Below are 27,614 nucleotides of genomic sequence, written 5' to 3' on the forward strand. Positions count from 1 at the left end.
AAGTAGAAGGGATGAATCCAGGCCAGATACAATATATGCATTTAGAAAGGAATTACTTGGACATCACTTTATCTTTGGCAATTTCCACCTAGAAGGTTATAGATCTAAGACAAGACAGTTTGGCACTCAAGCAAATGAGCAGTTCAGGTCTAAAATAAGATCTGTGGGTATGGACAAATAAAAAGAAATGAGAGAGTCTGATTTTGTTTCTCTAAGATGCCAGGCATAAGTTCACTCTCCACTTTATGGATTCTTCATGGTTAAATTTATTAGAATTATTTGTAAGTACAATATTATCACACTACTCATAACTACTCTCCTTTTATTGCATATACATCAAACATACAGAGGCTATTCCATTTTCTGTATACATCTTACTGCTCAGGCAAAACAATAAAACAGTTGAGTGAGCACAGAGTATAAAATCAGAATGTAAAATAAGGCGAGCGTGATAAAAGCATTAGGCTCAGTCTTTCACTAGAAAAATAGGTTTTGCTGTCAAGTTTCCTCTGAAACGTTTAACAAACATATTGCAAAAGAGAAAAATGAACTTAACTATGGTAAACAAATTCCTTCCTTCAAGGCACTATTACGTAACTTTTAATGTCAATTTGAAAATAATTCAGGATGTCAATTGATAGAAATATTACCTTAACAGTAAAAAAGAACAAAAATCTTTATTTGGTTAAATAAAAGACTGAATAGAAAAATGAATCAGATTTTTCTTTTATACAGAAATTTAACAATCATTATTTTGGCTAAGATGGAACAAACATTACAAGTTTGAAGTCTTATAAAATTCAACTAGAAAAATTAACTCTTATCAACAGTAAATTTAGACAAAGAGTTTTAGTAACAAGTTGTAAAGTTTGGAACTTAGGTTATTTTTTTCCATAAAGAATTGTTTAACACATTATATATGCATGTTCTAGCATAAGTAACATGACTGCAAAACTGTTTAAAACCAGCAGAGAAAAAGTTTTCCAAGCATGTAACTTCCAATCCTCTTATGAAACATATCACTTGGCTTTGTGTTTTCACCAGTGCAAGTACTTCACAATGGCAGATTGTTTTCAGTCACTGTACAGGACTTCCTACACGAACACTCTGAATGGCACACCTAAAACATTGTTTCTCCTACAGATTTATGCTCTATCTTCCCTGTACAAATCTAATTGCAAGTCATCTCAGCTTCTGCTGTCTGTCCTTCAGAAACCCTATGGAATACCTGCAGGTCCTTCCCATGTCCCTACAACCATTCTCAACTGTTTTCTTCCTCATTCCTTGCCCCTTCCTATTTTTGGGGAGCTCCAGCTAGAACTGCAACTTGATGTGGTTAAGTGTGGTCAGCCTGCATGTGCTGGGTAGCTCAACACTTAGAGGACCACTCAACTGAAAAACTCCCCCTACACTGAAGACGCCAATCAGTTTCTTTAATTTTAATTGCTCAGCAGTCAGTGTTGAAAAGCTTTGAGAGTGAATTTAAAGACAGAATATAAAATCTCATTTTCTTTGGCTGAAAAATAGTTAAGAGGCACACAGATGCCAACTTCAGTAGCAACATCAATACTGATGGGTTTTTCCTCTCTTCCTTGCGATTGTGTGCATCAAATGACCTATAGCTAATCACTTAATTATCCTGGCCCACTATTGGGTAATTCTTAAGTCCCCATCCTAAGGAAATAGTCATACAGTTCTATCTGAGCTCACAGTTTGGAACCTGTTCTAAGATTTGTCAAGCTTCACTAGGAATCTGGTCTCACAGCTGCTTGTGTCTACTTTGGACCTATGAAAAGGAGGAATGTGCAGTGACCAGTCTGAAGCAGTAGGAAACAGTCCTTCAGAATTCTTCTGCAGACTTTAATCTTTTCCTTTAAGAAATGGATAAGGCTTTTGTCAGTATAGACACCAATAACATCACCTCTTGCAAGAAAACAAGGATTTGATCTTGGAAGACAAGATTTGCCAAACAAGTATAATGGTTAGACTCAGCCTACCCCTATAAGTCAATTATTACAGATTAATGTTTGTTAATAAAACTAATTTTGTGGATCCTTACACTTAGCTCTAACTGCTGTTTGAAGGAAGTATCTTCAGGATTGTTTTGGCTCATTTGGTATCTCTTGGCTTGAACGAGGCAAAAAAATCATTACCTAGAATTTTGTTTTTTTAAAGGTTGCCAAATTTTTGTTCTATTGAAGGCTATATTTGCCTAATAAAGCAGATACACAAAGCAACTGCAGTAGGAATGTCTTGAACATATAAAACATGTATTTCTCAAAATATATATTTCTAGATTTCCAGAGCTTCCTAGGTGGTATCTGGACTAAAAAAGTAGGGTTTATGCCTTTGAGTTATGACCGTTAATTGTGCCAATTATTTAATATTTATCATTTAGTATTATTTATTAGTCCCCTCTGTAGGGGGACATATGTCTAGGCAGACATATGAGGAATAAAACCACTTGCCAACTGAAAAATAAACACCAAACCCCTTGCAAACCTGGCAAGCAGAATATCCTACAGGCAGGTCAAGACAAAAAACTACAGTTACAGCAGCCAATTTGACCAAACTAATACAGTCCTGATAGGAGCAACACATCATAGATCTAAAATCCATGCTTAATCCAGGTTTGCCAGTTCTTGCCTGCCTTCAGTGCAGCCCTTGTTTGCTAACACCAAAGAAGTATCTGTTCATGTAACTTGCTTATGTTGGCCAAGACTTCATACCACAATTTCAGTAGGAATGCTCAGTGAATGTAGAAATAAGTTGTTACATTTCTGATTAAAAGGTGGGCTTTTCCCCAGATAGTACCTAGCCTCCTTTTTGTTGCAAAAGATATTGTCTGCTTTATTCAGAATCTAAATTCTTAGATCTATAGGTAAGCTTACTTTTTTACTACTGAATTTCATATGAAAAAATGTGTTGTCTACAAAAAATAAAATTATGTTTCAACAATTGATATACAGAAGTAAATCTTTTTAAACTGCAAACATTTACTTGCTCTAGCAAAAATGCTGTTATATCAATGATAAATTCATATAAAAACCTGTAAATGCATTCTGGTTTTTATAATGCATAGAAACTCCAAGGCAGAATACAATAAACACAGTAACTTAGCAAGGGAAATCTTTACCACTGTTCAGCCCTTATGGTCAATCACTTAATGCTTATATACTTCCCATTGTTTTTTATTTGGACTTTAACTTGTAGTTGTTAAAGCTGCAAAATAAACTATGAAAACCAAAAAAGCATAGATCAGACTGGATTTTTGTCTCCCATCTCCAATAAAACAGCCAATGCTAGGCTTTCTGATATTTTCAAGCCCATAAGAACAGTAAAATAGAAAAAAGGGAATTAAATCTATTTTATCTTTTATTTTTCTGTATTCTTTTATTTACGTTCAAAGAGAAATGACCAGTTTGAAGAAATTCTATTTAGATGTTTTTTCTTTTTGCTTCCCTCGAGAGTTTGCAAATGCTGCCTGTTTTTCCTTACATTTTTGTAGAGAGAAGAAGTTCTTAAGAAAGGGAAAAGTAAAGTCTTCAGAAAATTGAAGTTTTTATTATTTTTTCTTTTGGATTAGCAAGCAAAGGCAACCAATGCAATTGACTGTTTCTGTTACCTGAACATTTTTCAATTGCTGAATGCATAATGTAACTAAATGGTATATTTAAAGTTATGGCAACTAGCTCTTCTAAAGCAATATCCTAAGTCGTAACAGCAGTGTCACAATTTTATGTATAAGAGAACTAGCGGTATTTATGTTGGTTTATCCTATTACCCTGAAGAATTTAGCTGCTCAATAAATTCTCTGTGCTCTGAGAGGAGTTTAAGGAACAAGATTGCATGCAGCAAGAAGTACCAGCTAGACAGGATGTATGATAAGAACCATATATGTTTATTTGTGAAATTTCTGTGTTCTGTATAAATTATAATCGCAAAACTGGATTTGCAGCCCTCAGATCCTGTAGTAATTTGTGCACACCTAAGGAATTATTTCAGTTATATTCTGCTATGGTACTGTATCCCCTTTGCTTCTTTCATCTACTCTGAAATACTGCTGAAATCTCTGATCTGTACAGTATTTAAGTGTTTAGCCTATGTAGAATTACAGTATAGTAGCACAGACATATGGCAGGATATCTTCAGAAAATTCATATCTTAAGTATCCAAAACGTACCTATATTTCTTTCTCACTTACATGAAGCTAAGAAAAGTTAGAATGAAGACATTTTACTGTTCAGAGCAAACTGAAAAACTGTTAATGTTTCATTTAAATCATGATAAAGATTTCCCTTTGACCATTTCTTTGGTAAAAATGGCTGTGTCACATTTGTTTCATCTGCTAGTAAAAGGCATTTTCTTTGGCGGAAATACTTTCTTGATCTCACAAGCCCAGCTTTATAACACTTGGATAATAGGCCCATTCTATATTACCTGTTTATTCAGTGAATGCAAGGTTAGTTCCAATTTAACACAAAATCAAACAGATCAGTCATAAAACAGGAAGTCTGATCACAAACCGCCTTTTAGTAGCAAAATGACAAACAATGTTACACACAGCAAAGGTCTAAATGCAGAATACATTATCAGCTGTATAAAATGAGCAGTTTCACAGCTATTTTAAAAGCAACTCATTTCTCTTAAGTGTAGAGGAGTTTATTTGGAAGCATAGTGGATGTTTAAAATGCATAGCCGCATACATCTTCTGTAGCTTTGTGATGATTTCCCCTTCTGTTGGCTTAAATCTCCTGAATTAAAAGAGATTAAACACATTTCCTTATAACATGAATTCTATTATTTTGCTGCGTAATATTTTCCCATGTTTGTTTGGAAATACAATTCATTCCAGTTTATATTTTGCAATTTTTTTGAATAGTCCAATTTGCAAATCTGAATCCTTAGCGATTCACTGAGTGTCATGTGCCAAAAGGACTTTACAAGAATGGGACCTTAGATCCCATATGGGGTAAGTCCTTGGAACCTAAGTCACAGCAATCAACAAGTACAATAATGCACAGGAAACAGAGGAGATAATATACTCTTGCAAAGTATTTGTTCTTGATTGTTTTCTGACTTGTTACTCTTTATATGAACTTTACCTAACACTTCTTTCTGTTCTTTAAAACAAAGGGTATGGAAACAATCTTCCTTCAGGTAGATGGCTTGTGATGAGGAAAAAAGAGTACCAGCAGTGACATGCATGCAAAGTAACTCACACCTCTCATCCTGAGATGGGAGATTGGGGTGCCAGATGCAGAGGGGGAAATAACAAGGGGAAATAGCTAGAGTGTGTAGGATTGGTCCTCAACTGACAGACCATCCTCTGACAAGCATTTCCAGCTGGCATAAGTAGAAGCAGCCTGTAATTAGACTGTAAAAAGGGCACAGAATCAGGAAAGATCATTATACAGCTTCCACAGGGCTACATTCCTCTGCTTCCTTCTGCTACCACTAATCCCTTCAGTCATCATCTATTAAGCTCTGTCTTCTTTCCTAGACTCCTATAGTCCCTTGTTTCATATCTCTGGTACTGTCACATTCCCCACTTGCATCCTTCCTCCATGAGCTCACTTGACACCCAAAATACAGCCTGAAAGAGCAGGATTTTGGATACATCAGCAATTCTATGCATCTCAGCACCTACACTGTCATTCACAGAACTGTTTCATGATCAGGAGCCAAGCAATTAAGCAGCTTAATCTGGGTCCTGTTTTAAGAACTGCATGGGTAAACCAAACTATTAAACCACAATGATGATCGCATTAAATTAAAAGGTTTTGGACTCACTTTCTTGCTGACATTACATCATGAATGACTAGATATTGTTTTAACTAAACAATGGTTCTATTACTATACTGTTCCCACATAAAAAAAAGTGGGTATTTTTTCCCTTGTATTAGGCTGCTCAAGAGAAGTAAACTCTGGTCTTTGTTTCATCTCTCACTTACCTTTTTAGGAAGTTTTTCTGTGCCTAGCACTACTGTTTTCCAGACCATTGCTTTCTTCTGATTTACTATAAAGAAAGAGAGGTTAAATTCCAAAACTCAACATTTAAGTATAGAATGAGCAGAGTCATTTCAGTTCCACAATCCAATCACAGAGCACATCTAAAATGTTTTTGATTTTCTGTCTTTTAGCATGTGAAGTTATAAGAAAAAGAAGATTAAACAAAATTTAAGCAACCAAAATACTGACTCTTGAAGTCTTTCAGCCGAGTAGCAAAGGCTCAACTCAATCCCCCTCAAAAATCCCACAAAGTTCTGGGCAGAAGTTGTAACAATGATACCATTCCCAGAAATTACTGCTTTCATTCAGTGTATAGAATTTGTTTATGTCCTGGTTTCAGCTGGGATAGAGCTAATTTTCTTCTTAGTAGCTGGTAGAGTGCTGTGGTTTGGATTTAGGATGAGAATAATGTTGATAACACACTCATGTTTTGGTTCTTGCTGAGCAGAGTTTACACCAGTCAAGGATTTTTCAGCTTCTTGTGCTCTGCCAGGTGCATAAGAAGCTTGGAGGGGGCACAGCCAGGACAGCTGACCCAGACTGGCAAAAGGGCTATTCCATACCATACGACGTCATGCTCAGTATATAAGCTGGGGGAAGAAGAAGGAAGGGGGGGGATGTTCGGAGTGACAGTGTTTGTCTTCCCAAGTAACCGTTACACATGATGGAGCCCTGCTTTCCTGGAGATTGCTGAACACCTGCCTGCCGATGGGAAGGAGTGAATGAATTCGTTGCTTTGCTTGTGTGTGTGGCTTTTGCTGTACCTGTTAAACTGTCTTTATCTCAGCCCACGAGTTTTCTCACTTTTACCCTTCCGATTCTCTCCCCCATCCCACCGGGGAGGAGTGAGCGAGCAGCTGTGTGGTGTTTAGTTGCTGGCTGGGGTTAAACCATGACAGTATATAAAATGAATGCTCAATATACAAGCAATATATAGCTCAACATCCTCAGAACATGGGCTGAAAAAGTCATATGCTTGCTTCTTCTGGAGTACCTACAACTAGCTATACAGTGTTGGTCACAATCAAGACTTAAATTAACAATTCTCTTGCTAAAAAAATCCTCTGAATCACTAGCCTCCCACCTAATACATTGTTGGATGTGACATTTTAATTATAACCTCATCAACCAAGTTCAGCTGTATATTAGTCATCACTTGATATAACAGACCAGAAAAGTTCCTCTGCAGCCATTCTCTCTGGTACACAAATCTGTCTTCTAAACAGCCAGTAGCTGAAATAACTTTCAGTTATTAAAATCAGGCAAGAACTACATGGTTTAATACATTTTCCTCATATGTGTTTATCTGAGATAAAACTCCAAAGATCAAGCAACTGATCAAAACCACATCCCACATCTCATGCAGTAGGAAAACATTATTTTTAAACTGTGTTAGAATCCTATTGTAATACAGTTTCAGCATGTTTATAAGAAGCAGGGCTGGGCAACAAGGGCAATTATTCAATTGTCAACCCAAGACATATCCCCAAACACTCAAGCAGTATAACAGCATACTATAGCCCCAAGATATATCCCCACTTCATAGTATAACTGAATTACAGCTTTAAAGCTGTTTAGGTAAGGGGAAAAGCACTAAAATATACTGTCAGCTATCACTGGAAAAAGGAATGGGAAAATGAATACAACACAGGGCAACAAAGAAGGTCACTGCAGCAAGAAAGTCAAAAAGGGAAAGACAGCACCAGACAGAGGGACAAAAAAAAAAAAAAAAAAAGAGATAAACATAGGAGAGAAGGGACTGAGGGGAAGAAAACTGGAGTAGACTGGATACATCGAAAAAGAGGAACTGCTAGGCTGCATCTTAAAAGGAAAGTTAAGAGGCCAAATGAAGTGACCCAACTTCAAAGGATGGGCAGAGGGAGAGAAGTATAGCTTACTTAAGCAAACCTTTATAAACGTATCACCCTAAGGAGGGGGGAGCCGGCATGGGAGCACCAACCCTCAAGCTGCAGAACAGCAACAGAAGTGCCTAAACCTGCTCCTTTGGCTCCAGCAGTGCAGCCATTCCTGTGCCGAGGGAGCCCAAGCCATCAGCACAGTGCAGGACCCCACCAGAGAGGCTGGAGTTACCACCAAAACAGCCAACACCACCAGCTTCCAACATCCCAGCAACTACAGGCTTACCTAGGACAGTCAGGGCTTTGACCACATGCAAGTGAGAAATGTATGTTAATATGGACAAAACATACATATGAGAAAAAAAAACTTCAAAGCCTCTTCTGCAAAATTTCCACCTGAAAGTGATCTTCCTCATAGTTGCAGCTTTTCAGAATGAGTTTATAATGAGGACAAATTGTATTCTCACAAAAAAGTGAAGTATCTTCCAAACACCAAAATTAAGTACCAAGTAGAAAACAGCTTTCTGCACACTCTGGAATTAGGAAGCCTTAATGAAAGGAATAAACTGTACTTTCACATTCATCATTAACCCTTACGAATTGGGTCAACAACAAGGTATAATTTTATACAACAGTGTAATATGGAAAAGAGCACATATTTAACTGTAGTATACAAATTCTTTACTTACAGTTGCTCAATTTGGTCAAATTCTTTTTCGTCTTCTGCATAACAGAAAAAAGATTATATGAGGTGTCAATTTAACAAACAGTAGAAAGTTCCATTCAATTTTATTATTTACTCCATGTATAAGCAAAACAATCTTATTTTTTCATTTTATTAGTTTTCTTAAATTTGTAATTCAAATTATCTTGTTCCTCTATTCAATGGAATTACCTGCAAATTTGTCAAAAACCTTTGATCAAGTTTTATTAATCTGATTTTAATACATACGTTATATATTAGATAATATATACATATAGGTATAAAATATAGAAAGATAAATGTATGCATATATGTATAATCCATAGACATATATACACACACAGATTTTATATATATATGTCACTTCTCTTTCATCTTGCCCATTTAGTTTGGCTCACCTATTGGTTGCTGAACCTAGGGCACACACATTAGTGCATTCTGTTGTAATGCTTTTTCCTTCTTACTCAATTTCTTGACAGAAGTTTCTCCCATCAAGACTACTAACAGTTGTTTCCATTCCTAAGCATCCCCCAAGAAAGTATAACCTCTAAATTCCTTTGTCTTGTAAGAAAAAAAAAAAAGGACTATATCAAACACTTTATGAGAAAGTATTGCTTATTGAAAACACCTTGTACCTGAATTCTAGGCTCATGGAAGACATTTAATCTAAAATAATGCAATGTTGTAGAAGAAAGTATTTTATCAGAAAAAATACAGATGTGAAAAATCACACTGAACTTCATATATGAAGTGGTATGGGTCACACCCTTCTACCTTCGGCTGCAATTTCAATGTAAAGCTAGAAAAGACAAAAAAAAAGATACTTACCTGCACATTTCTCTTTCTTTTTCGAATACATCTCATAAAGGAAAACAATAGTTACCAAAATAACAACTTCAGCCACAATTGCTAGAAAGGGTTTGAGAGGCACCATGAGGGATAGAACTTTAAGCTTCAGCTTTCCTTTACTCTTCCCTAGTTCAAAAGCAGCCTCACACCAATATACACCATCATCTTCCTTGGTGAGCTTCAGTATCTTCAGATGGGTTACATTGGCAGATATTCTATTAATTACATACTTGTCTGCCAGCAGAGAGTCATTAATGGCAATCTGAAAATAAAAAATACATTACAGGTCTTATTAATGCAATGAGAAAGTAATCAAGTTATTTTATTATCAACAGATAGTTCTAAAGAGAGATATAAAATGAGTTAAGAACAAGTGGCATTTGTGAAGCATGTTTAGCCCACCTCCAAGGGAAGGATTCATCTTAGTTGGCCACCCTGGTTCCCTTTACATTCAATGGAGGAAAATATGCACTTTTAGTGAGCAAGTTGTCTGACCTGTTTTATTTTTAAGATCATATGAAAGGTACCCTTGACTATTGACTCTCCACTGAAAGGCAGCCTCAGGATCTAACATCCAGGTTTCACCACAGCACAAAAGCATACACTTTCAAGGAAGCTGAGCTGGGAATGCTGCTTCACTGGGAAAAATGTCAATAATCTTGTAAGTCAATGCTACTCTCCAGCAGTATAGAGGAGACAGATCTATTTACCTCCTCTCAGTTGACAATGCTTCCCCCAGAAAAGGGCTAAAACAAAGTGGCTATGCTTCCAAGGCTAAAGAGGATCCCGAAAGATGGGTGTGTGAAGGAGGAAAACTGCTGAGCAAGACTCTTCCTCACAGCCTTTAACGCAGGAGCTGAAGCGAGAAGATATTTCAGCTCCTTCAGAATCAAGTGGCACAGCAGTCTACCACAGGATACCCTCCCTCAGGTCCAGTGCCCCAGAGAGGTCATACAGGCTGGGAAATACAGAAGTACTTGTACCTGGAGGAGGAGGAGGAAGAGAAGGGGCATGCTCCTGTTCTCCCTCAAGCCTCCAATACTTTACATGTCTTTAAGAGTGTCCTGCTATGGTAAGATTTTTTTTGGTATCAAGTAGTAAGATTTGAGCAATATAACCATCATTAATGTAGTAGAGACAAGTATCTCAAGACTCATCTGATTTGTTTTACTCTTATCTGGGCTGCAAGAGTATGGCAGGGAGTTTTGGAAATGAATCATCATACAAAACAAAAACTACATCCCTGTAATAGTGAATACTTCTAAATATCACAGATATTTTTTTCTATCTGCAGAGATTTACATTAAGTTTAATGGAAATGCAATTTGTAGAGCCTACAGTGAGAAGTCATTATACTTTACAAAGTATCTCTACTTGTTTTTTGCCACACTGTTTTGTTTGGCCAACAGATGGAAACCTTACCTGTTCACTTCCATTGGTCTTATACCAAGTCCAAGCAATGGGAGTATAGCCAAAACTTTTACACATCATTACAGCTGTATCTCCTTCATAACTGACTATGGGTTTTTCTCTTCCTTCAATTTTTGGTACTATGAACAAGTAGGAAAAAGTTCATCAAGTGAGACCTACAGGTTTTAGTTACAGTATTACAAAAGATAAGATACATTTAGATATGTATTTATAGTAGTCCGTTCACTTCCTTTTCCTGTAAATACAGATGATTCTATCATTCATGACATAATCTAAATGAAGTCATTTCAGGCTGATATTCCATATACAGAATTTGTGCAGAAGTCTACAGGAATCCTGCTCTCACTTGCTGTATGATCTTAGAACTTGCTAATTCATACAGAAAACCAAGTGATAATCAGACTGATTATCTCTTTCCCTTCCTTGACAGCTGTGAGCTACATGCTTCAGCTCTAGTACACTAGAAACAAGCATAGTAATTTTTCTGCAATTTCACTCAATCTGCAAAAACTGACAGAAGTCTATTCCAGCCATAATGCTACCACATAATGGTATCTGGCAAATTGTGCCTGCAGAGAACTTTTTTGTAATTAAGACAAAACTGCAGATTGAGGGAGCTTTGTAGTTACAAACATTTTCTAAGCTGAAGTAATGACTTGTGGGTGCATGCCAATGAAGAGGTCCAATCTTGCAAAGGACAGAACATGGCTACAAGAACAGCCACTATAACTGCAGATGCCCTACAGCCTTTGAAGGGCAAAAGCCCAAAAAAGGATGTTGAATATTAAGACATCCCACAGATAGTTAGAGCTGAGCAAATAAATCTTGATAGAGTATGCATTTCCCCTTCCCTCTTCTTTCCCTCTTTATTAGGATGTTTACCAACATGTTTTCCTCAGATTCATTTAATTTTAAATTTTACTTCAAGTTTCATTCCCCTATCTTGTAAATACAGATCCAGTACATCTTTTAAATTGTATTGGTCACACAAGACTAAACAGGCTAAGAACTTGCTTTCAGCAGTTATGATGGAACAATTTGGTATAAACTACGATTTTTCTTGTTCTCTCCCCTCATTGACTGGCTGAACACAAATTAGTTGTCCTGGGAAGTTCACTTCTCATGAGTATTCAAACTTAAAAGTTTCCACTCCAGAAATATATATGAAACTGATTTGTTAGTAAGAACCCTGCTTACAACCTCAGAATTTGCTGCACCATACATCAATCCAGCCTCATTACTAGTGAGGTCTTCTCACTCCATATGTATCTATTTTCATCATAAAACACTATCCTTCTGAAAAGCAGTGGCAGAGTATCTTCACTGCTGCCAGTAAAAGGCACAACTTCACTAATAACTGCTGCCACTTCCTTTGCAATTTATAGAAGAGAAAAAACAAAAGCAGGTTGGGGAAAAAAGAACAGAACATGTAAAAACAAATAAACCATTGTAAGCAGCACAACAGGTTTATGTGGTAGTCAAAGATTTAGCCATACTGATCACTAGCAAAGCACAGCTATGGGCATATCAGCAATACCTTTACCACATTAGCCATGATTATCGACATGAATATCTATCATGAGTTCTGGGATCTGGCTCTGTTATGAGTGGTTAATCCTCAAATGCATGCAAGGAAATAATATACTTTGTCCCAGGTATTTTTGCAAGTAGATCACCCAGAATTTGGTGACAAAACACTGCTGCTGCACAGAAAAAAAAATGTTGAAGAGATGGACAGAGAGGTGATCACACCAGCATTTATACTAGTCAGACTTCCACACTGGTTTAAGACCAGAGTTGTTTCACAGTGCATGTACCTGGACAGCTGCTTAAGGATCCCTCAAAGGGCAAACACAAATTAATCTATTCTATCCTTTACTATAACTTCACATGAATGGTCTCCAAGTGTAATAATTTAAACTTTCTAATAGCATCTCAAAATGTTATGGTTTTCTGCAGACCTGGGTAAAAGCACAACTCCTCAAAATCTGCAGGATTATGCCAAGCCAGGATGGGAGGGACAACACATACAATAATGACTAACTGCCTAGTGGAAAAGCTATTGCAGTTAGTTACAGCAGCGATGACTTTAGCCACTGAGTCTATATCAACACATTATTCATCTTTCAGTTCAAGATTTGTTCTCTCTGCATTATTGACTGGAAGATTCAAGGACTTCTCTTTCCCATTTCCTTCACTCTTGCATTAATCTTGAGAAGTCTCAAGCCAGTACTTTTTATGGCATCAGAAGTGGCAGCATTCAACCATTGTGAAGCAATTCTCCCATCTTCTTGTAATAAATCAACCAGTCCTAAGCACTGTTCTAGAAAAGATGACTTCCCTATTGACTCATTCCTACCCTTACTGAATAGTTATTGTATACTTTCAGAAGAATACGCTCTCCTTTGACTGTTTTAATCTAAAAAGACTTGGGTAGCCATTCAACTAAACCTTACCCACATGTTGACAAGAAAAATATATAATAATTTTTAGAGATTAAAAGATCTGAATAAACTAGAATTTTGTCTTTCTTCAGTATTGCAAGCTAGGCTCCCCCAGCTGAAGGTCTGAAAGCAGGTATCAACATTACTATTCAAGACTTAAACATACATGAGAGAGTTTCCTCAAGTCACAGCCAGATACCCTGCTGGACAAAGCCAGCTTGCAGCACAAAGTATTACAAAGCCTGGCTGGTTAGTTCAGCTGAGGTTAGAGTAGTTATTTGAAGCATTAGGGGGTTCAGGAGCCTGTGTTCAGGGAGAATCTTTCTTGTATATCACAGTCTGTGGAGCTTTCACAGATCAAATGCTTGCCTTGCTCTTTGCAAAATTTGGATGGTGGGAATAGAGAAGGGACTAGCTCTCATGAGAGATGAATTTGTATTTGTTTCATTTCCACATGTCATCCATCCAATTGGATTTCAGCTACTGCTGTCAAGGGTATTCTTTTCTCCAAATATATACAAAACAGAATAAGGGGCACTTAAACTACCCAATAAAGCACACTAACTTCTAATATAAGAGTTGTTCTTGTATTACATAGAATGAAAGATGCACTAAAGCAATAACTTGGTGTTTCAGAAATACAACTGCATTTGTTCAAAAACCTGCCTCCATTCTGCCAATCATTGCTCTTCTTGTAATACAAAAACTCAGGCCAAACTTTCAAGGCATTTGCTCTGCTTTTTGAAGAATTTATCTGAGACACTATCCTTTCCTCCCACCCACCCCCCCCCAAAAGTGATGAGTATTTACTCCTGCTGTAGGGATGAAGAGGGAAGGGGAAATCAGTTACTCATAAGAAAGAAGTAGGCTTATATGCTCTCTTCTTGTTGGTTGTTAGCAAATTTTGCTGAAAAGGCTTTAGTTTTTGCTTCTAAAGTCTTCTTCCCTCCATGCTACAGAAATGCCTTTGATAGTGATTCTCACTTAGCTTGACCATGTTAGTCACTGTTTATCAAATCAAGTTGCAATTTCCATCCAGAAACCATATTAATACAGGATTTCAATCGTCAAGTGAAGCAAAATTTAAAATAACTTGCCTTGTAAATGAAACATAGCGCCGATTTCTTCTTTACCTTTCAGAGTACAACTGTAACTTCCCAGCATACTGTTATCCAAGATCCTCAGTCTTAAAAAAAAAGTTTCACCAGTTTGCTTTTTTGCTTGTATTTTCTTTCATCCTACAACTATCAGTGACTGCTAATTAACATTCTAAAGAAACCATCAGAGATTAGTAGTGGAGCAGAGAACGTACATTGCTGAAACACTAGGATTCAGGTTTAGTGCTATGTAGAAACAGCATGACATCTTTAAGAAATCAGAAGAGCACAAGCACACCTGGGAACATAAATATCATTTCCATCCTTGCTGCTCACAGAAAACTAAACATCTTTAGGCAGTATGATCTACAGGTTACCAAATCAGACATGGGTTCACCCACCTACATATGCTATGCAGTACTTCAGAAGAGACCATTTAAATGGTTTGTTCTTCCTAAAGCCAGTCAGGCAACGGCTAGCATAGCTCCAACACAGAACAGTTTTGAAGAGCTGTCATCTAATGAAGTCCAGCATCTTCTCTGCTGGCAAACTATACATTTCACAGGAACTTTGGAAAAGATTTACATGGTTGTGTTTGTGTATATGGAATAGAAGAGTGACAGTACATTCTCATTACATTTTCTATAATAGAAATTTTACATAAATATTATTGATGTTAAGAAACCAAAGCAATACAGAAATCATCTGGAGACTACCTGGTTAAAATTAGCCCACTTACAGATTCTAAAGTCCAACAGTAAATTGTACCAATTGAAGAAAATCTTCTACAACATTTCTTGAGTCTCTGTAGAGGTTTGAAAGAGTTAAGAAAACCTTTAAAAACCCAAAACATCTTTACTGTAAAGCTAATTTCTTCTCTTTTGCTAACTATGAACAAAGAAAACTGGTCATTGATGCCTTTCAGACTTTAGCGAAGCAGCACTGAGAAAGAGAACGTGGAAAAAGAAATGGAGGTATTTTAACAGTCTCAGACTGACATTACTACTTCACATACTGAACAGAATTACTGCACCTCAGAGAACTGTGTCCTTATTCTATATTCCTGTCTTGAAGAAACCTTGTTTTTCCAGCACTAGAGGAAAAACAGGAGCTCTTCCTCCAGGCTTGAGGTAACTGCAACCTTTTTCCTCTCCTGCAGCTTTAATATGTTGATTATAGGCATATATTAATCACCACATTGGCTCTTTAATATACACGACTAGTATTGGGCAGTGTATATGCATGTGATAACTCCTTAGAACCTCCAAGTCAAACTGTAAAGAATGCTACTTACTGGATGCTCCAGCTGCTTTCAGTTTTATTGATGTATCTGATTGTTTCATTTCCCTTCTTCCAAGTCACTTGAAGACTTTTCAAATGAGAATATTTATTGTCCAATCTGCACGAAAGTTCAATTCCAGTTGCACGGTCCAAAGTGATATTTTTTTCCATGGTATTACCAGAAACACCTAGAGGAATTTTAAAAAATTGTGTACGAAAAACATTTCTTCATTCTGGGCAAAAAAGAGATCCAAAGTTTTTGCTTTACATATGCTGGATTACAGGTGGGTACAGTGTGCTGCTGTTATACTTCCCAGGGTAAAAAAACTGCAAAATCAGACAATCAAGTGTTTGACAGTAATTTTCTTAAGCCATAACTGAGTTACAATACCCATCCATTACAAAAGTGACACAGTCACTCCATTCTGTAGGTAAACTTCCTAGAGGGCTCTAATATAGAAGTACAGATTTCACTGAAAGCAAGATAGACTCATGCTTCTACGTAATTTAACCCAAACCAAAATATGTTAAGTACTTTGCTCTCACCAAGGGAAACAATGTCTGCTCTCAGTCTAAACTTCCTTTCTGACTTCACATTTGGTATTACAAAAGCAGAATTTATTGGATTAAAAGTATTAGTAAATATATAAAGAGTTATATTAATAATATCAAAAAGAGTTAGACTTGGAAATATCTATAACCATCCAGGCTTTAGCCAGTTGCAGATTTTTACAATACTGTGAGATTAAAGGTATTGGTCTGTTGATAGTGAAGTTGTTGATAAAATCCACAACCCTAACATTGTTGGATCTGGCATTTCATGCTACAGCTACTCAACTTGAAACCAAATCATCTTCAAACCTATTTATGGCTGCCTTTGCCTTCTAGTGGCAAGCCAGTAGAATTACAAAGTGAAGATATTCCAATACAGTAGAAAAATCCAATGCTTTTTTGCTTTTACAAACTTCATGAGCATAAAATGAGCATATCCAAAAAGTAGGTTTCAACAGCAGATATCTTTTCCAATCCATACAAACAGCCTTCTATAAAAAACACCTCTGACTTTGTACCTGTCAGCACTGACATTTTACTTCATAATTGGCCTTTTCTTCCACACTTTCTAGATCGAAGTGTGGTTAGTCCATCTGAATACTCCATGAAAATTTATTCCAAGCTTCACCTCAATCCTAGACCTACCCTGTAGTACCTGATGGTCAAAAAAGTGCAGCTGTATTTCACAGCTCAAATTCTTTCCAAGAGAACACAAAATTTTAAGGTACAGTTCACTGACTTAGTAATACAAATCACACCTAAGAAGCAGCAAAGTCTGGCTGAAGTGGAAGCACCAGATACTCCCATAGAATATTTGAACTTCCTGGGTCTGGCAGAGACATTTACAGCCTGCAGAACAGCATGCCCAGAACTCCAAGTCCCAGCCAAAATATTACAGATCTGTTGAACTGGAGTTAAACTTAAGAGGTGCAACACCTTGGTCTTCCATACCAGAGGAAAGTCAGTTACTGTAACTCATTTAATAGAGCCATTACACCCAATAAATGAGCCAAGCATAACTCACCTTGTTGAGGTTTTTTATGATCAAAGTAAGTTTGCAAATGGAATTGATTTCACAGTAGCAAAAGTTTTACAGTCAGATTAGTTACACTGGCTCAAAACAGAATCCATACCTTTTGAGTGAGAATTTTAAAAATAAATCCACACTTTAAATGAATGGAACATGAAAACCCTATGCTGTTGAAGATTAATCACTAGCCAGACTGATATCTGGGGCATCTCTGTACCAAAAGTACACGTACCAGAACAAGAAATAGACACTACCTTAAGTTTTCTGCTAGAAGAAAATACAGCATAAATGCTGTGCAATTATGTCAAAGTATCATACCAGTACTTTGCAAAGGAGTTCTAACTGACCTCCTCCTATTGAGAGAGATTTCAGTTAGATCAGTTTTTCCCGTTGTTCGAGAACTGAGTTATAAATTCTTATTTAGCAACTGGGAATTTCACATCTACTTTATAAAGAAGCCTATCTTGCCTTTTCTTCATGCTTTACTAACACGGGCTGGTTAACAAGTACCCTAGCTTACGTGGTCTCTCCAAGTGGATTCACTAGTGCAAAGAAATTGTCACTTGAATTGATTTGGGGGAACAGAGCTATGAGGTTTTTTCTACTTCTGGTTTTAAAAAAAAAAGAATCCCCTTCTCCACTGCAAAATAGTTATTAGAACACAAAACTGAGTAGCATTAAAAATTTATTCATCTTTTCTGTTACTGAGATCATCACTTGCTCACCGTAAGCATCTTAACTTTATCAAGAAGTTGCCATCCTAGATACTTCTACAACTCATACAAAAGCTTGTGTGTAATCATAGGCTTCAATATAACATAACTGGAAGAGAAAATAACACACTCACCAGGTAGGAGTACCTCATACTCCACAGAAGTGACATTAGACACATTCTCTTTGGTACCCTGCTTGAACTCTTGTGTGGGAAGATCTGGACCTAACAAGGTTGTGGGGGAAGCAAAGTGATATGTTACAATCCTATAAAGGCAATCATACAGCAAAGCATCAATATGGTACTGCAATTCTTTCTTATAGTAATCTTGGGGGGGAAAAAAAGGACCTTGCCAAATGTTGACTACTGTGGAGATCCTTTCATATACCTTGTGTGTTAACAGCCAGAATCTTAAAAGTAGCAGTGCTGTGTCACCACTGTTATAGTAATTATGCCATTTTAGAAGATGGTATGTAGCTTTAATATAATGTTGTAATTGTGAACACCAATATTCTAAAGAGGTCCTAACTATTTCACAGCCTGATTCAAAGAGTCACCTATACGTGCAGCTTTTCCTAAAGTTTACAGGTGGGTCCTAGAACTGTATAGGGCTACACTGATGTTTAAGTAGAGTTTGGAAAAGTAACAAGCTTTAGAAAAATAAAAAAGAAAAAACAGAAGGACAGAACACTGCAGTTCCCAAAGCCATGACAATTTAACCACACAGCCAAAAAGCCAGAGGTAGGCTAAGCTAGATGCAGCTCTAATGAGTGCAAGGGGCAAGAACACCCTGTGCTCCACTGGAACATGGGCAGAGTCCCTCACTGCTCCACAAAACTCCTGTTATACTGCAGGGAATTTCTTTCCCCACACAAAGAATATCAATATTGACCATCATCTGCCTGACTAAAATATACTCCTTTCCTTCTGTGAGGGAAAATTACATTTAAAAGGTTTAATATGGCCAGCAAAATTCTTTTTCTGTAGGGCTACGTATAGCGTACTATTCAGAGACTACCATTATGAAGCTCTACAAAACTTGATACAGCTATCAGCAGGCAACTGTAAGCATAAACAGTCTGTTCCCACCACTATACTTGTTCTCATGCTCTGTGCATTTCAAGGACAGTGCAAGAAAGCAAATTAATAAGCTACAGCTTTTCCGACAGATGTAGCCCAGCTAAGGAAGCATCACCCTTCCACATCTATGCACATAATTGTTTCATTAGTATTGTACTATCTGCATACAAGTTCCTGGTAAACTGAAGCACGCTGTGGGAGAAGACATTAGAAATTATGCTTAAAGGAAAGGTCAACTCAATATAGTTATAGCAATTTTCATTTTTTCAGTTTCCACAGTTACTTTCTATACAGCTTGAAACATCAAACTGTTTGCCTTGGTAATTATCAACCAATATAAATTCTTCACAACCACTTGATTAAAAAACATAAAGGTAGAACCTTAGGGTAACCAAAATTTAACAATTTAAGTGTAAGACAACATGTGATTGCTTTTACCAGGTGTAGATATATTATGTCCAAGTGTCAAGTGATGTGAAGTGCTCCCTTGAGTTTGCGAGTTGACAGTTTGTGTAGTTGTCATGGGCTCTGAAAGGGGAAAAAACAAACCTGTTACAAAAAAATTAATTTTCTTTCAATTTAGTGACAAAACAAAATAAAGATACCCCTTCCCATGGTAGATAAAATACACTAGATGTTTTAAGCCATGTTTTACATGCTTGCAAAGTAATTTTATTGTCAGTTATTTTATAATGCGTTTCAGGAATACATAAACAGTAATTACTGATTGAATCTGCCCAATCATACAGCATTATAGGAGAAAGTTATTCTCGTTTTTGTAGAAGAAAAGGGGCTTCATTATCTCTCCTGTCCATGGATTGACAAGGTTCCCACTCACAGTTGGGAAAACAGAGAAAATTAGGCTACAGCTTCAGTCTTCTCACTGAGAGAAGCACTGGGTGGCGGAGTTGATACTGTGCAGTAGAAATAATACCTCTGAAAGCCTATATCTTCTCAGAATGACTCTCCCTTTTCCTGCATGAAATACTGAACTTTGAGGTAAAGTTCTTAAACACATGCCTCTCAGCTACAGTTGAGAGAATCAGCTGTGCTGAAGGAGGTCCCTGCTAGTGGTTTGCATCTAAAGGTCTCTCAGCAAGCATAAGCAGAGGTACCACACGCATTCCAGGTTGCTGGCCCATTCTGTAAAGCAGTGTTTTTCTTTATCAACGTGTCAGCTCACAACACAAGGAATGCTACGCCACAGGCAATCAGCTTTTTGCCTGGCTTGTTCCATCTGCACTTTTATACCTTCTCTCATGCTCCAGCCAGTTTAAGTAACAATAAGCCTGTACCTTAAGGTGGATGATGTGGAAGAACAGAGCTTCAGGCTAGTTCATTTGGTGGTTGTTGACAGTAGACTGTTGTCAATCCCAACTACTAGTCCAAAATGGCTTTTTAAGCAAAAAAAAATTATGAAGCTGACTCCTAGCACTAGACAGTAAGTTGTGTTACTCTAGAAAAAGAGCACAAGCAAGCCTCAGTCTCTGCCTGATGAAGAAACAAACTAGTGCAAGTGTTTACCCCTGAAATAACATGTGAAAGCTGAAAATCTTCTGGGGAATCTTCCTCTCTGCGTGTGCACTTAAACACCTTGACCACATTCCAAGGCTGCCATGGATCACCTGAGTTTATGTCAGTCTAAGTACACACATCACCTGGTTTGTTACTGAAATCCCTCACAATAATAGATTCAAAGCATCAGTCCAGTTCATATTGCAGTTGTTATCTACCCAGAAAAAAGTAGACAACCTTTAAAATGTCTTGCACACTAATAGGATCCTCATACTGACTTTCTTCCTCAATTCACATATCAAATAAAATAGTCAGGTGAGATCATATCATACAAAATACTTTGTGTATTTTAGCTCATACATATATGTGTGTTTATGCATGGAAAGAGTTATTTAATCTATTAGCTACTGCACTCCTAGTTCTCACACACATTGTGTGAAAAAGCTCTGAAGATGAACACCAGGTAAATAGCATTATCATCTCCAACGACAAAACTGTAGACGGAATAACTTGTCAGAACTTGCTTGGGTTCATGTATAAATATAATTTAGCCCATGTTTGATTTGCATTAGTCACCATGAGCTTTGGTAAACTACTGAATTTCTGCTGCTCTGATCTCCATGGAGAAAGGAGATGTGGGAATCAATCATCAGTTTCTTCTCCTGCCTGGAACTTACTCTTTGCTCCCTATCAAAACCACAATTAGGTCCAGAATATGGTGAATAAAGTGTGAGGACAAAGGAAGGTTTTGACACATCCATAATTAGAAAATAGACAGATGAAGCTAGCAGGCATAGTGATGCAAGGGCATTATTGTACCTCTCACTAATGCAAGAGCATAAAGAGGAGTCCTCACATGAAAAATTATCAGGTGTAAGTGCTAGAACAGAACCTCCCACAATGGTTCTAGTTCAGGAATTGTCCTATTTCCAGGGTCATTGCCTGCTTTTATGGCATATATGCATAAGGGCAACAGATCATACATCTGGCAGTTGGATAGCTTTTTCCCCAGTCCTTGAAATGCCTATGATACTTAAGCTCTTGCAGTGGCTTTAAAAGGCCTAGATATATTTACTTCTGTTTCTTCTGACAAATCACTATTATTTCAAAAGACTTATTTAGTATGAAAATCTAAACTCCACATGGTAACTTCGGATCACTAGGAAAAGTTATTATAGCTTTAGGTATACCAAAATAAAAGAATTACCAGGAGAAGACTCATTAAGTCCAGGTTGCATCTCAGTCAAAGAGTTTGCCTGAGACTGACTGGCATCTTGTGTTGTCATAGTGGGATCTAAAAAGAAAAAAGGGTTTAAAGAAACTTTATTCTCTCTCAGTTGAGCTGAGTTAGAAGTATCTAGTTCATGAAAAGAATTCAAACAGAACCTCCCCACCACAGCCTACTACTCCATTTTTTCCCAGGTTCTGAGCATATACAGCCAAAATGTGCAAGAATTACTTTTCATTAGTTCTTTAGCTTACTTTAGGCAAGAAAAGATTAAAGAGGCAGTATTTATTTGACCTCTAATTTCTGTATATAGATCTTTTCCTGTAGTTAGACTGTAGTCAGGCAAAGCCATTCTTCAGAATATTCCAGCAGACAAATGAACTTTATAACCTGTACTCAAATCCTGTCTTGTTTGTGGGCTTAGACCACCACAGCTTATGATACTGACACTAGTTGATTATTTTTAAACACAGATTAGCAGATTCACTAATAGAGTAAGAACCTCATTACAACCTTACATGTCTACCCTCTTTAGAGATGCAGGGAACGACCTCCTTTCCTTTTATTATCACCTTGGTGAGCAAAACACAGGCATCTGTGTCAAACACGGACTTCAGGAAGTAATACTAATGACCATTTCCATTTTCCTTAACACCACTGCAAATATGATTCTGCTCCTATAATATAGTTTTTGTAAGAGGCAAGACTCTAGGGTTTTGCTTTATGTTCTTGATTGGAGGAAGGACAGCAGGGGAAGAAGCAGAAGACTTGCTTAGTTTGAGTATGTTGCTGTATCACTCTTCCATTAAGAATTCAAGGTCCCTAGATGTTTTATAAAAATTGGAGATGCTGGCTCCTTCCTTTCTGTTCCCACATTTGGGTGGCAGAACTAGTTAGCGTAAAAAAAAAAACCACTGTATCTTCACATGCTTAGGTATTCCAGGAGATATTCTACCGCTGTAGCAGCAGGATGCACTCTTCCTCAGGCCCAGAGCAATCTCATCTTAGTAGCTTTTAAGTGATTTGGCCAGTAGTTACACAGGAAAAGGGCACGTGTTTTGTAGGTGTAATTAAAGTCTGGGAGGGGTTCTGTTAGACATCCAAGACAGCAGCAAGCATAGATGAAAAGTGAAAAGCTACATCATAATTTAAGTGTGTCAAACTTGTTGAGAACTGCGTGTCTTCAGCAGAAGGTAAAGTCAGCACCCTGTCAGCTCCTACAAGTAAACAATACTACCAACACTCCTACCACATTTCAGCACTATAGGCATAGACAACCTACAGACTCTCCCACTGGCACCTCCAGCACACAGTTACTCCAGACTACTACAGAGTCATGCCCGGCTTGCATCATCTGCTTTCTCAATCTGCCCATCATCCTTCAACCAGTTTGGATCAAGAGTGAAACAAGGCAGTCAAAGGACAGGATTAAAAATTAAGCATTAGCCATTCTTAACAACAGCCTCTTCATTTTACATACCAGTCCACTGGTCCTGCAGCCACGTGTGGCCTCCCAGCCCTTCACCCAAGCAAAGAACTCAAGAAATCTGCTCTGTCTACCTGCTGGCTTATGACCCAGACAGTAAGAAGACTGAGTCTTACTCTCTGCTTGTCAGAGGTGCTGAGAGCAGGGAGAGCTATTATGCTTCTGATATTCATTGTAAGGTTGAAGAAATGTCCATGAATTTTTATATCTGCAGCATCTTGAGGCATTCTAAGGATGTCATGGATCACCTGACTGTGTCAGCTTAGTAGATGCATCACCTGCACAGTAATTAAAATCCCCAAAGATGATAAATTTAGAAGGTGCCAGTGCCAAGCTGTACAGCAGCTCTGTTATCTCTCTGCAAGGAAGCCAGATAACCTGCAACATGGTTTGCATACTAATAGGGTTCTCATCTTGGCTTTCTTCCTTGATTCACATACCAAGTGAAAGCAGTCAAGTAGTGTTATTTCTAGTCACCACTGCTTCTTCATCTTGGCTCTTCTATGTCCATATGTCAAACTACATAGCACAGAGACAACATTGCACCACTCCTGTGCTCTCATATACATCTACTGAATACTTTGAGAGATCAAGATGACCCAGCACTGCATGATTAGTGCCATCAAGCCAGGCAGTGATGTAAGCAAGTCAAATGGAATAACTTCTCAAACTATTGAGTCATGGCTGCATGCCTTAGCCTATAATTGATTTCCATTAGATTTAATCAATAGTGTGGTAGCTTGCTGAGCTCTTGTTGCCCTGATCTTTATGTAGAAAGGAGTAGATGAGAATATGAGGTCATTAGTTTATTTTTCTAGCTTACCTCTGCTCCCTACTGCAGCCAATATTTGAGGGATAAAGTGTGGATGTACCATACTTGTTATCACCACAGCAATTTCAGGCTTTAAAAATCTATTAACACTTTTTCAGTCAGAAAAGTGGCTGAATAGGAAAACATTGAGATACAATTTGGTTTAACATCATTAATTTAATGTTTAATTTAATGTCAATTAATTTAATATCGATTTTATCCTCTGTGCAAGCACACAAGCATTCAGTAGCATCCAAAAACAGCCACCAGAAACTCCTAGGGCCCCTAGAAAAGGGAAAAGCTGCAGGCTGAGCTCTCCTGAGGCACCAGAGGATCCACATGAATGACTTCCAAATGCCCTCATAGAAGCCCTTCCCTCACGGCAAAAAAATCCAACCTGGAAGCAAAATCTGTAAGTGAGGTGTATCCTCTACTCATATAACTCCGTAGTATCTTTAAGGTAGAAGTTGGGAGACAAGGTGTAGTGCCTTTGCTTTTCCTGACAGAATCTGGCAGCACCTGCTGCAACTAAATTAGGCAGCCACACTGGTAATCAAATGATGCAGCAAACTCTGAAGAACAATGCTGTGACTCCTAGTTAGAAATTATCCTCAACTCAATACAGAATAAAAGTGATGGTTTAAGTTTTTCAGAAGAATTAACTAAACAGTTACAAGACTAAAAGACAAAAGTAACAGAATAATAAGAATATGCTTGAGCCTCTCCTCAAGCTACTTATCTCAAAATAAAAATCTAAGAGGCCTCTTGTGGTATCTGCCTGACCAGCTGCAGAAGGCTATGCGACCTGCCTTTCTGCAGGTCGGTTCTTGTGCAGCTAGTACTCCACCCTCCTGCTTTTACTGCAAGCATTTATTTTGATGGAAGGAACCTGCTGAACACCCACATCTCCAGAACACACACTATTTCTGGACTTCACTAGAAGACAGTTTTAGTTCTCCTCCCTCCAACAGAACCTGAACTTCCCTTTGCTGCACCTGTGCTTGACTAGGTTTTTGTACATTTGGTTAATAAACAATGGAAGAGTAAAATACTCTTCCTCACATTTAAACAACCATGGAAATCACAGCAAGAAGCCTCCCTACCTAGTTCACACAAATATGAAAGCATTTAATACAAGTCTGAAAAACAACAGTCTCACTTTATACAGATAAAGGGTACTAAAGCAGGCAGCTCATTTCTGATGTCTGCTCAAAACCAGACATGATATCCACTACTTTAGGAAGATGGCAGATTTGTGGAAATTTTATAAACACAAAAAGGGTTTTGTTGGATTTTGGGGTTTTTTTCAGCAGAGGATATCATTTTACTGATGGCTTTACATAAACTTAGAATTGCTTCAACCACAGGTACAGTTTTCAGCAGTAATAGTCATCAAAAATAAATACCATGTGACTAACTTGCCATAATATGACTCACATTCCTACAAATATCAGGTCATTTACAGTCATAAAACTTTTTGGTCAATGAAATAAATTGTTAGAAAGGACTTCAAATTTTGTATGTGTACATAAAGCACCTTTAAAATACATATGTGTATTTAAGAACTACAAAGCAGATTTTCCTCTGTATGCATACATAAATATATGTATTTTAAACAAGCTTTGAGGACTGCAAAACACATCTGTCCTTTCACATTACGCGAAACTACTACAAGTTTTACAGAAGTTATCACACAGGGAGTAGTACTGCTTCTCTCAGAATTAGGAAGACCAACAGAGGCACGAACAAACCTGTAATTACTTACATATTACACACTGAAAATGCAGCTAAACCATTGATTAAAGCCACAGCGATAATGTTCACATACATGTATTGGCAGAACTTTTGGCCTTGGCAAGACATGCTCCAAACAATTACATGTTGTGCAGCAAACATCATCAATCTGATATTTCCTTCTGCTACCATTCTGTACTACACTGCAATGCTTCAAAACCGGGGATTAACAACAGAAATCCACTAGTTTTAGAAATAAGCTCCTATTTCCTTAGGAGTGGCTGGCCTGCTCCTGCACCGCTGAAAAACACTAGAGGAAGAACAGGGCCCCGAAGGCTCAAATCCCTCTTTCTTCGTGGATTTTAAATGTTATATTTAAAAATGCAATATAAAATCCTCCAAGGAACGTTCCTCAAAACCTGCTAGGCATACCGATATTTTAGTATTTTAACTTGTCAATTTGGGCTTTTTCAGGACTTAATGCTTTACTTGACAAGAATAGGGGGCAGCAGTAAACCACTGTGCCTCGACCTCCAAGTTCTGCACCTGTGAACTAATAAATCCTCCTGTTTGTGACGCAGAAAGCGGGAGATGGCGTTAGCCCGCAGGGCTGAACACCAGCGGATGCGGCTCAGCATCGCAGCCGCCGTACCTGCCGCCCGCCAGCGCGCCCGGGCGGGGAGGCAGCGCGGAGGGCCGCGCTGCCGTTCATTACGGGACGGCAGAGGAGGGATCCCTGCCTTCCAGCAGGCCTACGAGAAACCCAAACCCTTTTTTGAGGCTGAAGACGAAAGAGCACCGGGGGGCAGGGGCGGCAGCTGCCCCCGCAGGCGGTGCCGGGGAGGAGGCAGCGCTGGGGAGTTCGGACCCCGGGGAGGGTCGGGGCCGCCGAGGCAGAGAAACGCCTCAGTCGTTTAAACAGGCAGGGTCGAGAGACAGCCGCCTTGCCGGGCCACCGCTTCGTCCCCCTGGGGAGCCAGGGGGATGCTTCAAGGCAGGCAGGACCTTTGCTCCGCCGCAGCTCCCAGGCGCTGCCCCCGACCCCCTGACCTCAGCCCACCCCGACGCTGAGGGCGGACGGGGCGGCTGCGGCGTGACAGCCGCCCAGCCCGGCCGGGCCGGCGAGAGGAGGGAGCGCTTACCTGCGGGGCTGCCGCCCGAGAGGCTGAGGCAGAGCAGCAGCAGCAGCAGCCGCGGCAGGCGCTTCCCGGAGAAGGCGGCAGGCATGGTGCCCCGGCCGCCGCCGCACTCCCACTGCCGCCCCCCCCGGCGGCGCGCAGGCACCTGGCTCGGCTCGGCCCCGCACCGCCCGCGGGCAGCGGAAGCCTCAAGCGGGCCGGAGCGGCTCTGCGAGAGAGGCGACTGCTGCAGCTGCGGCAGGGATCAAAACCAAAACGAAGCAGCCCCAAATCCGCCAACAGGGCAACCGCCAGGCAACGGCCGGTAGAAGCAGGCCGGGCAGCCGTTGCAGACGCCACCGTTCCCCCTCACGGGGAGGATTTGTCACCGCCGGCGTCGTGGCGGCCAGTGCGGCCCCGCCGGGCTTTATGCGGCGGGAGGAAGGGCGTGGGTGAGCACCGGTGGCTAATTGGAGAGGGCCTTCGCAGCTGATCCGGCTGGCAGCCTCGCTGGGGACAGCTGGAAGCTGACAGGGCACGTAGGGAGTCTGGGTCGTTTCGTATTTTGGGGCAAAAGCGGCTGATGCTGCAGGACCACCTGGCTGGAGCAGCCCTGCGAGCTGGCTCTGGTAGGGTTTGCCTAGAGAAGGCTGCCTGGGGCAGAGCTCAGCC

The 27,614-nt window shown here is 39.1% G+C and overlaps 1 protein-coding gene across 3 annotated transcripts; it reads right to left on the bottom strand.

The window, feature by feature from the left end:
• Positions 1-308: 308 nt before the first annotated feature.
• Positions 309-27,581, bottom strand: EMB (embigin). Of its 3 annotated transcripts, none has more exons than XM_087759897.1 (11): positions 26,967-27,580; positions 21,773-21,859; positions 19,489-19,578; positions 18,106-18,195; positions 15,690-15,864; positions 14,396-14,484; positions 10,846-10,973; positions 9,403-9,685; positions 8,561-8,594; positions 5,955-6,019; positions 309-1,871 (listed from the first exon to the last, which is right to left on the bottom strand). In XM_087759897.1, the coding sequence occupies exons 1-10, from the start codon at positions 27,049-27,051 to the stop codon at positions 5,959-5,961; spliced, it is 1,122 nt and encodes a 373-aa protein (XP_087616023.1). In that variant the 5' UTR covers positions 27,052-27,580; the 3' UTR covers positions 309-1,871; positions 5,955-5,958. The 3 variants fall into 3 exon arrangements, with proteins under 3 accessions (XP_087616023.1, XP_087616022.1, XP_087616024.1); XM_087759896.1 differs by having other exon boundaries at positions 309-4,754; positions 26,967-27,579; XM_087759898.1 differs by lacking the exon at positions 21,773-21,859 and having other exon boundaries at positions 309-4,754; positions 26,967-27,581.
• Positions 27,582-27,614: the final 33 nt, after the last annotated feature.

Source organism: Nipponia nippon, unplaced genomic scaffold, assembly GCF_047370975.1.
Source record: "Nipponia nippon isolate SJK-2023a ecotype South Korea unplaced genomic scaffold, ASM4737097v1 scaffold_20, whole genome shotgun sequence".
In the NCBI taxonomy this organism is placed as follows: Eukaryota; Metazoa; Chordata; class Aves; order Pelecaniformes; family Threskiornithidae; genus Nipponia; species Nipponia nippon.

Coding starts and splice junctions, on each gene's coding strand:
- EMB (XM_087759897.1), bottom strand. CDS start 27,051: ATGCCTGCCGCCTTCTCCGGGAAGCGCCTGCCGCGGCTGCTGCTGCTG. Junction 19,579..21,772: donor ACTTAATGAGTCTTCTCCTG/GTAATTCTTTTA, acceptor TTCCCCTTTCAG/AGCCCATGACAACTACACAA. Junction 8,595..9,402: donor AAAGAAAGAGAAATGTGCAG/GTAAGTATCTTT, acceptor TCTGTTATGCAG/AAGACGAAAAAGAATTTGAC.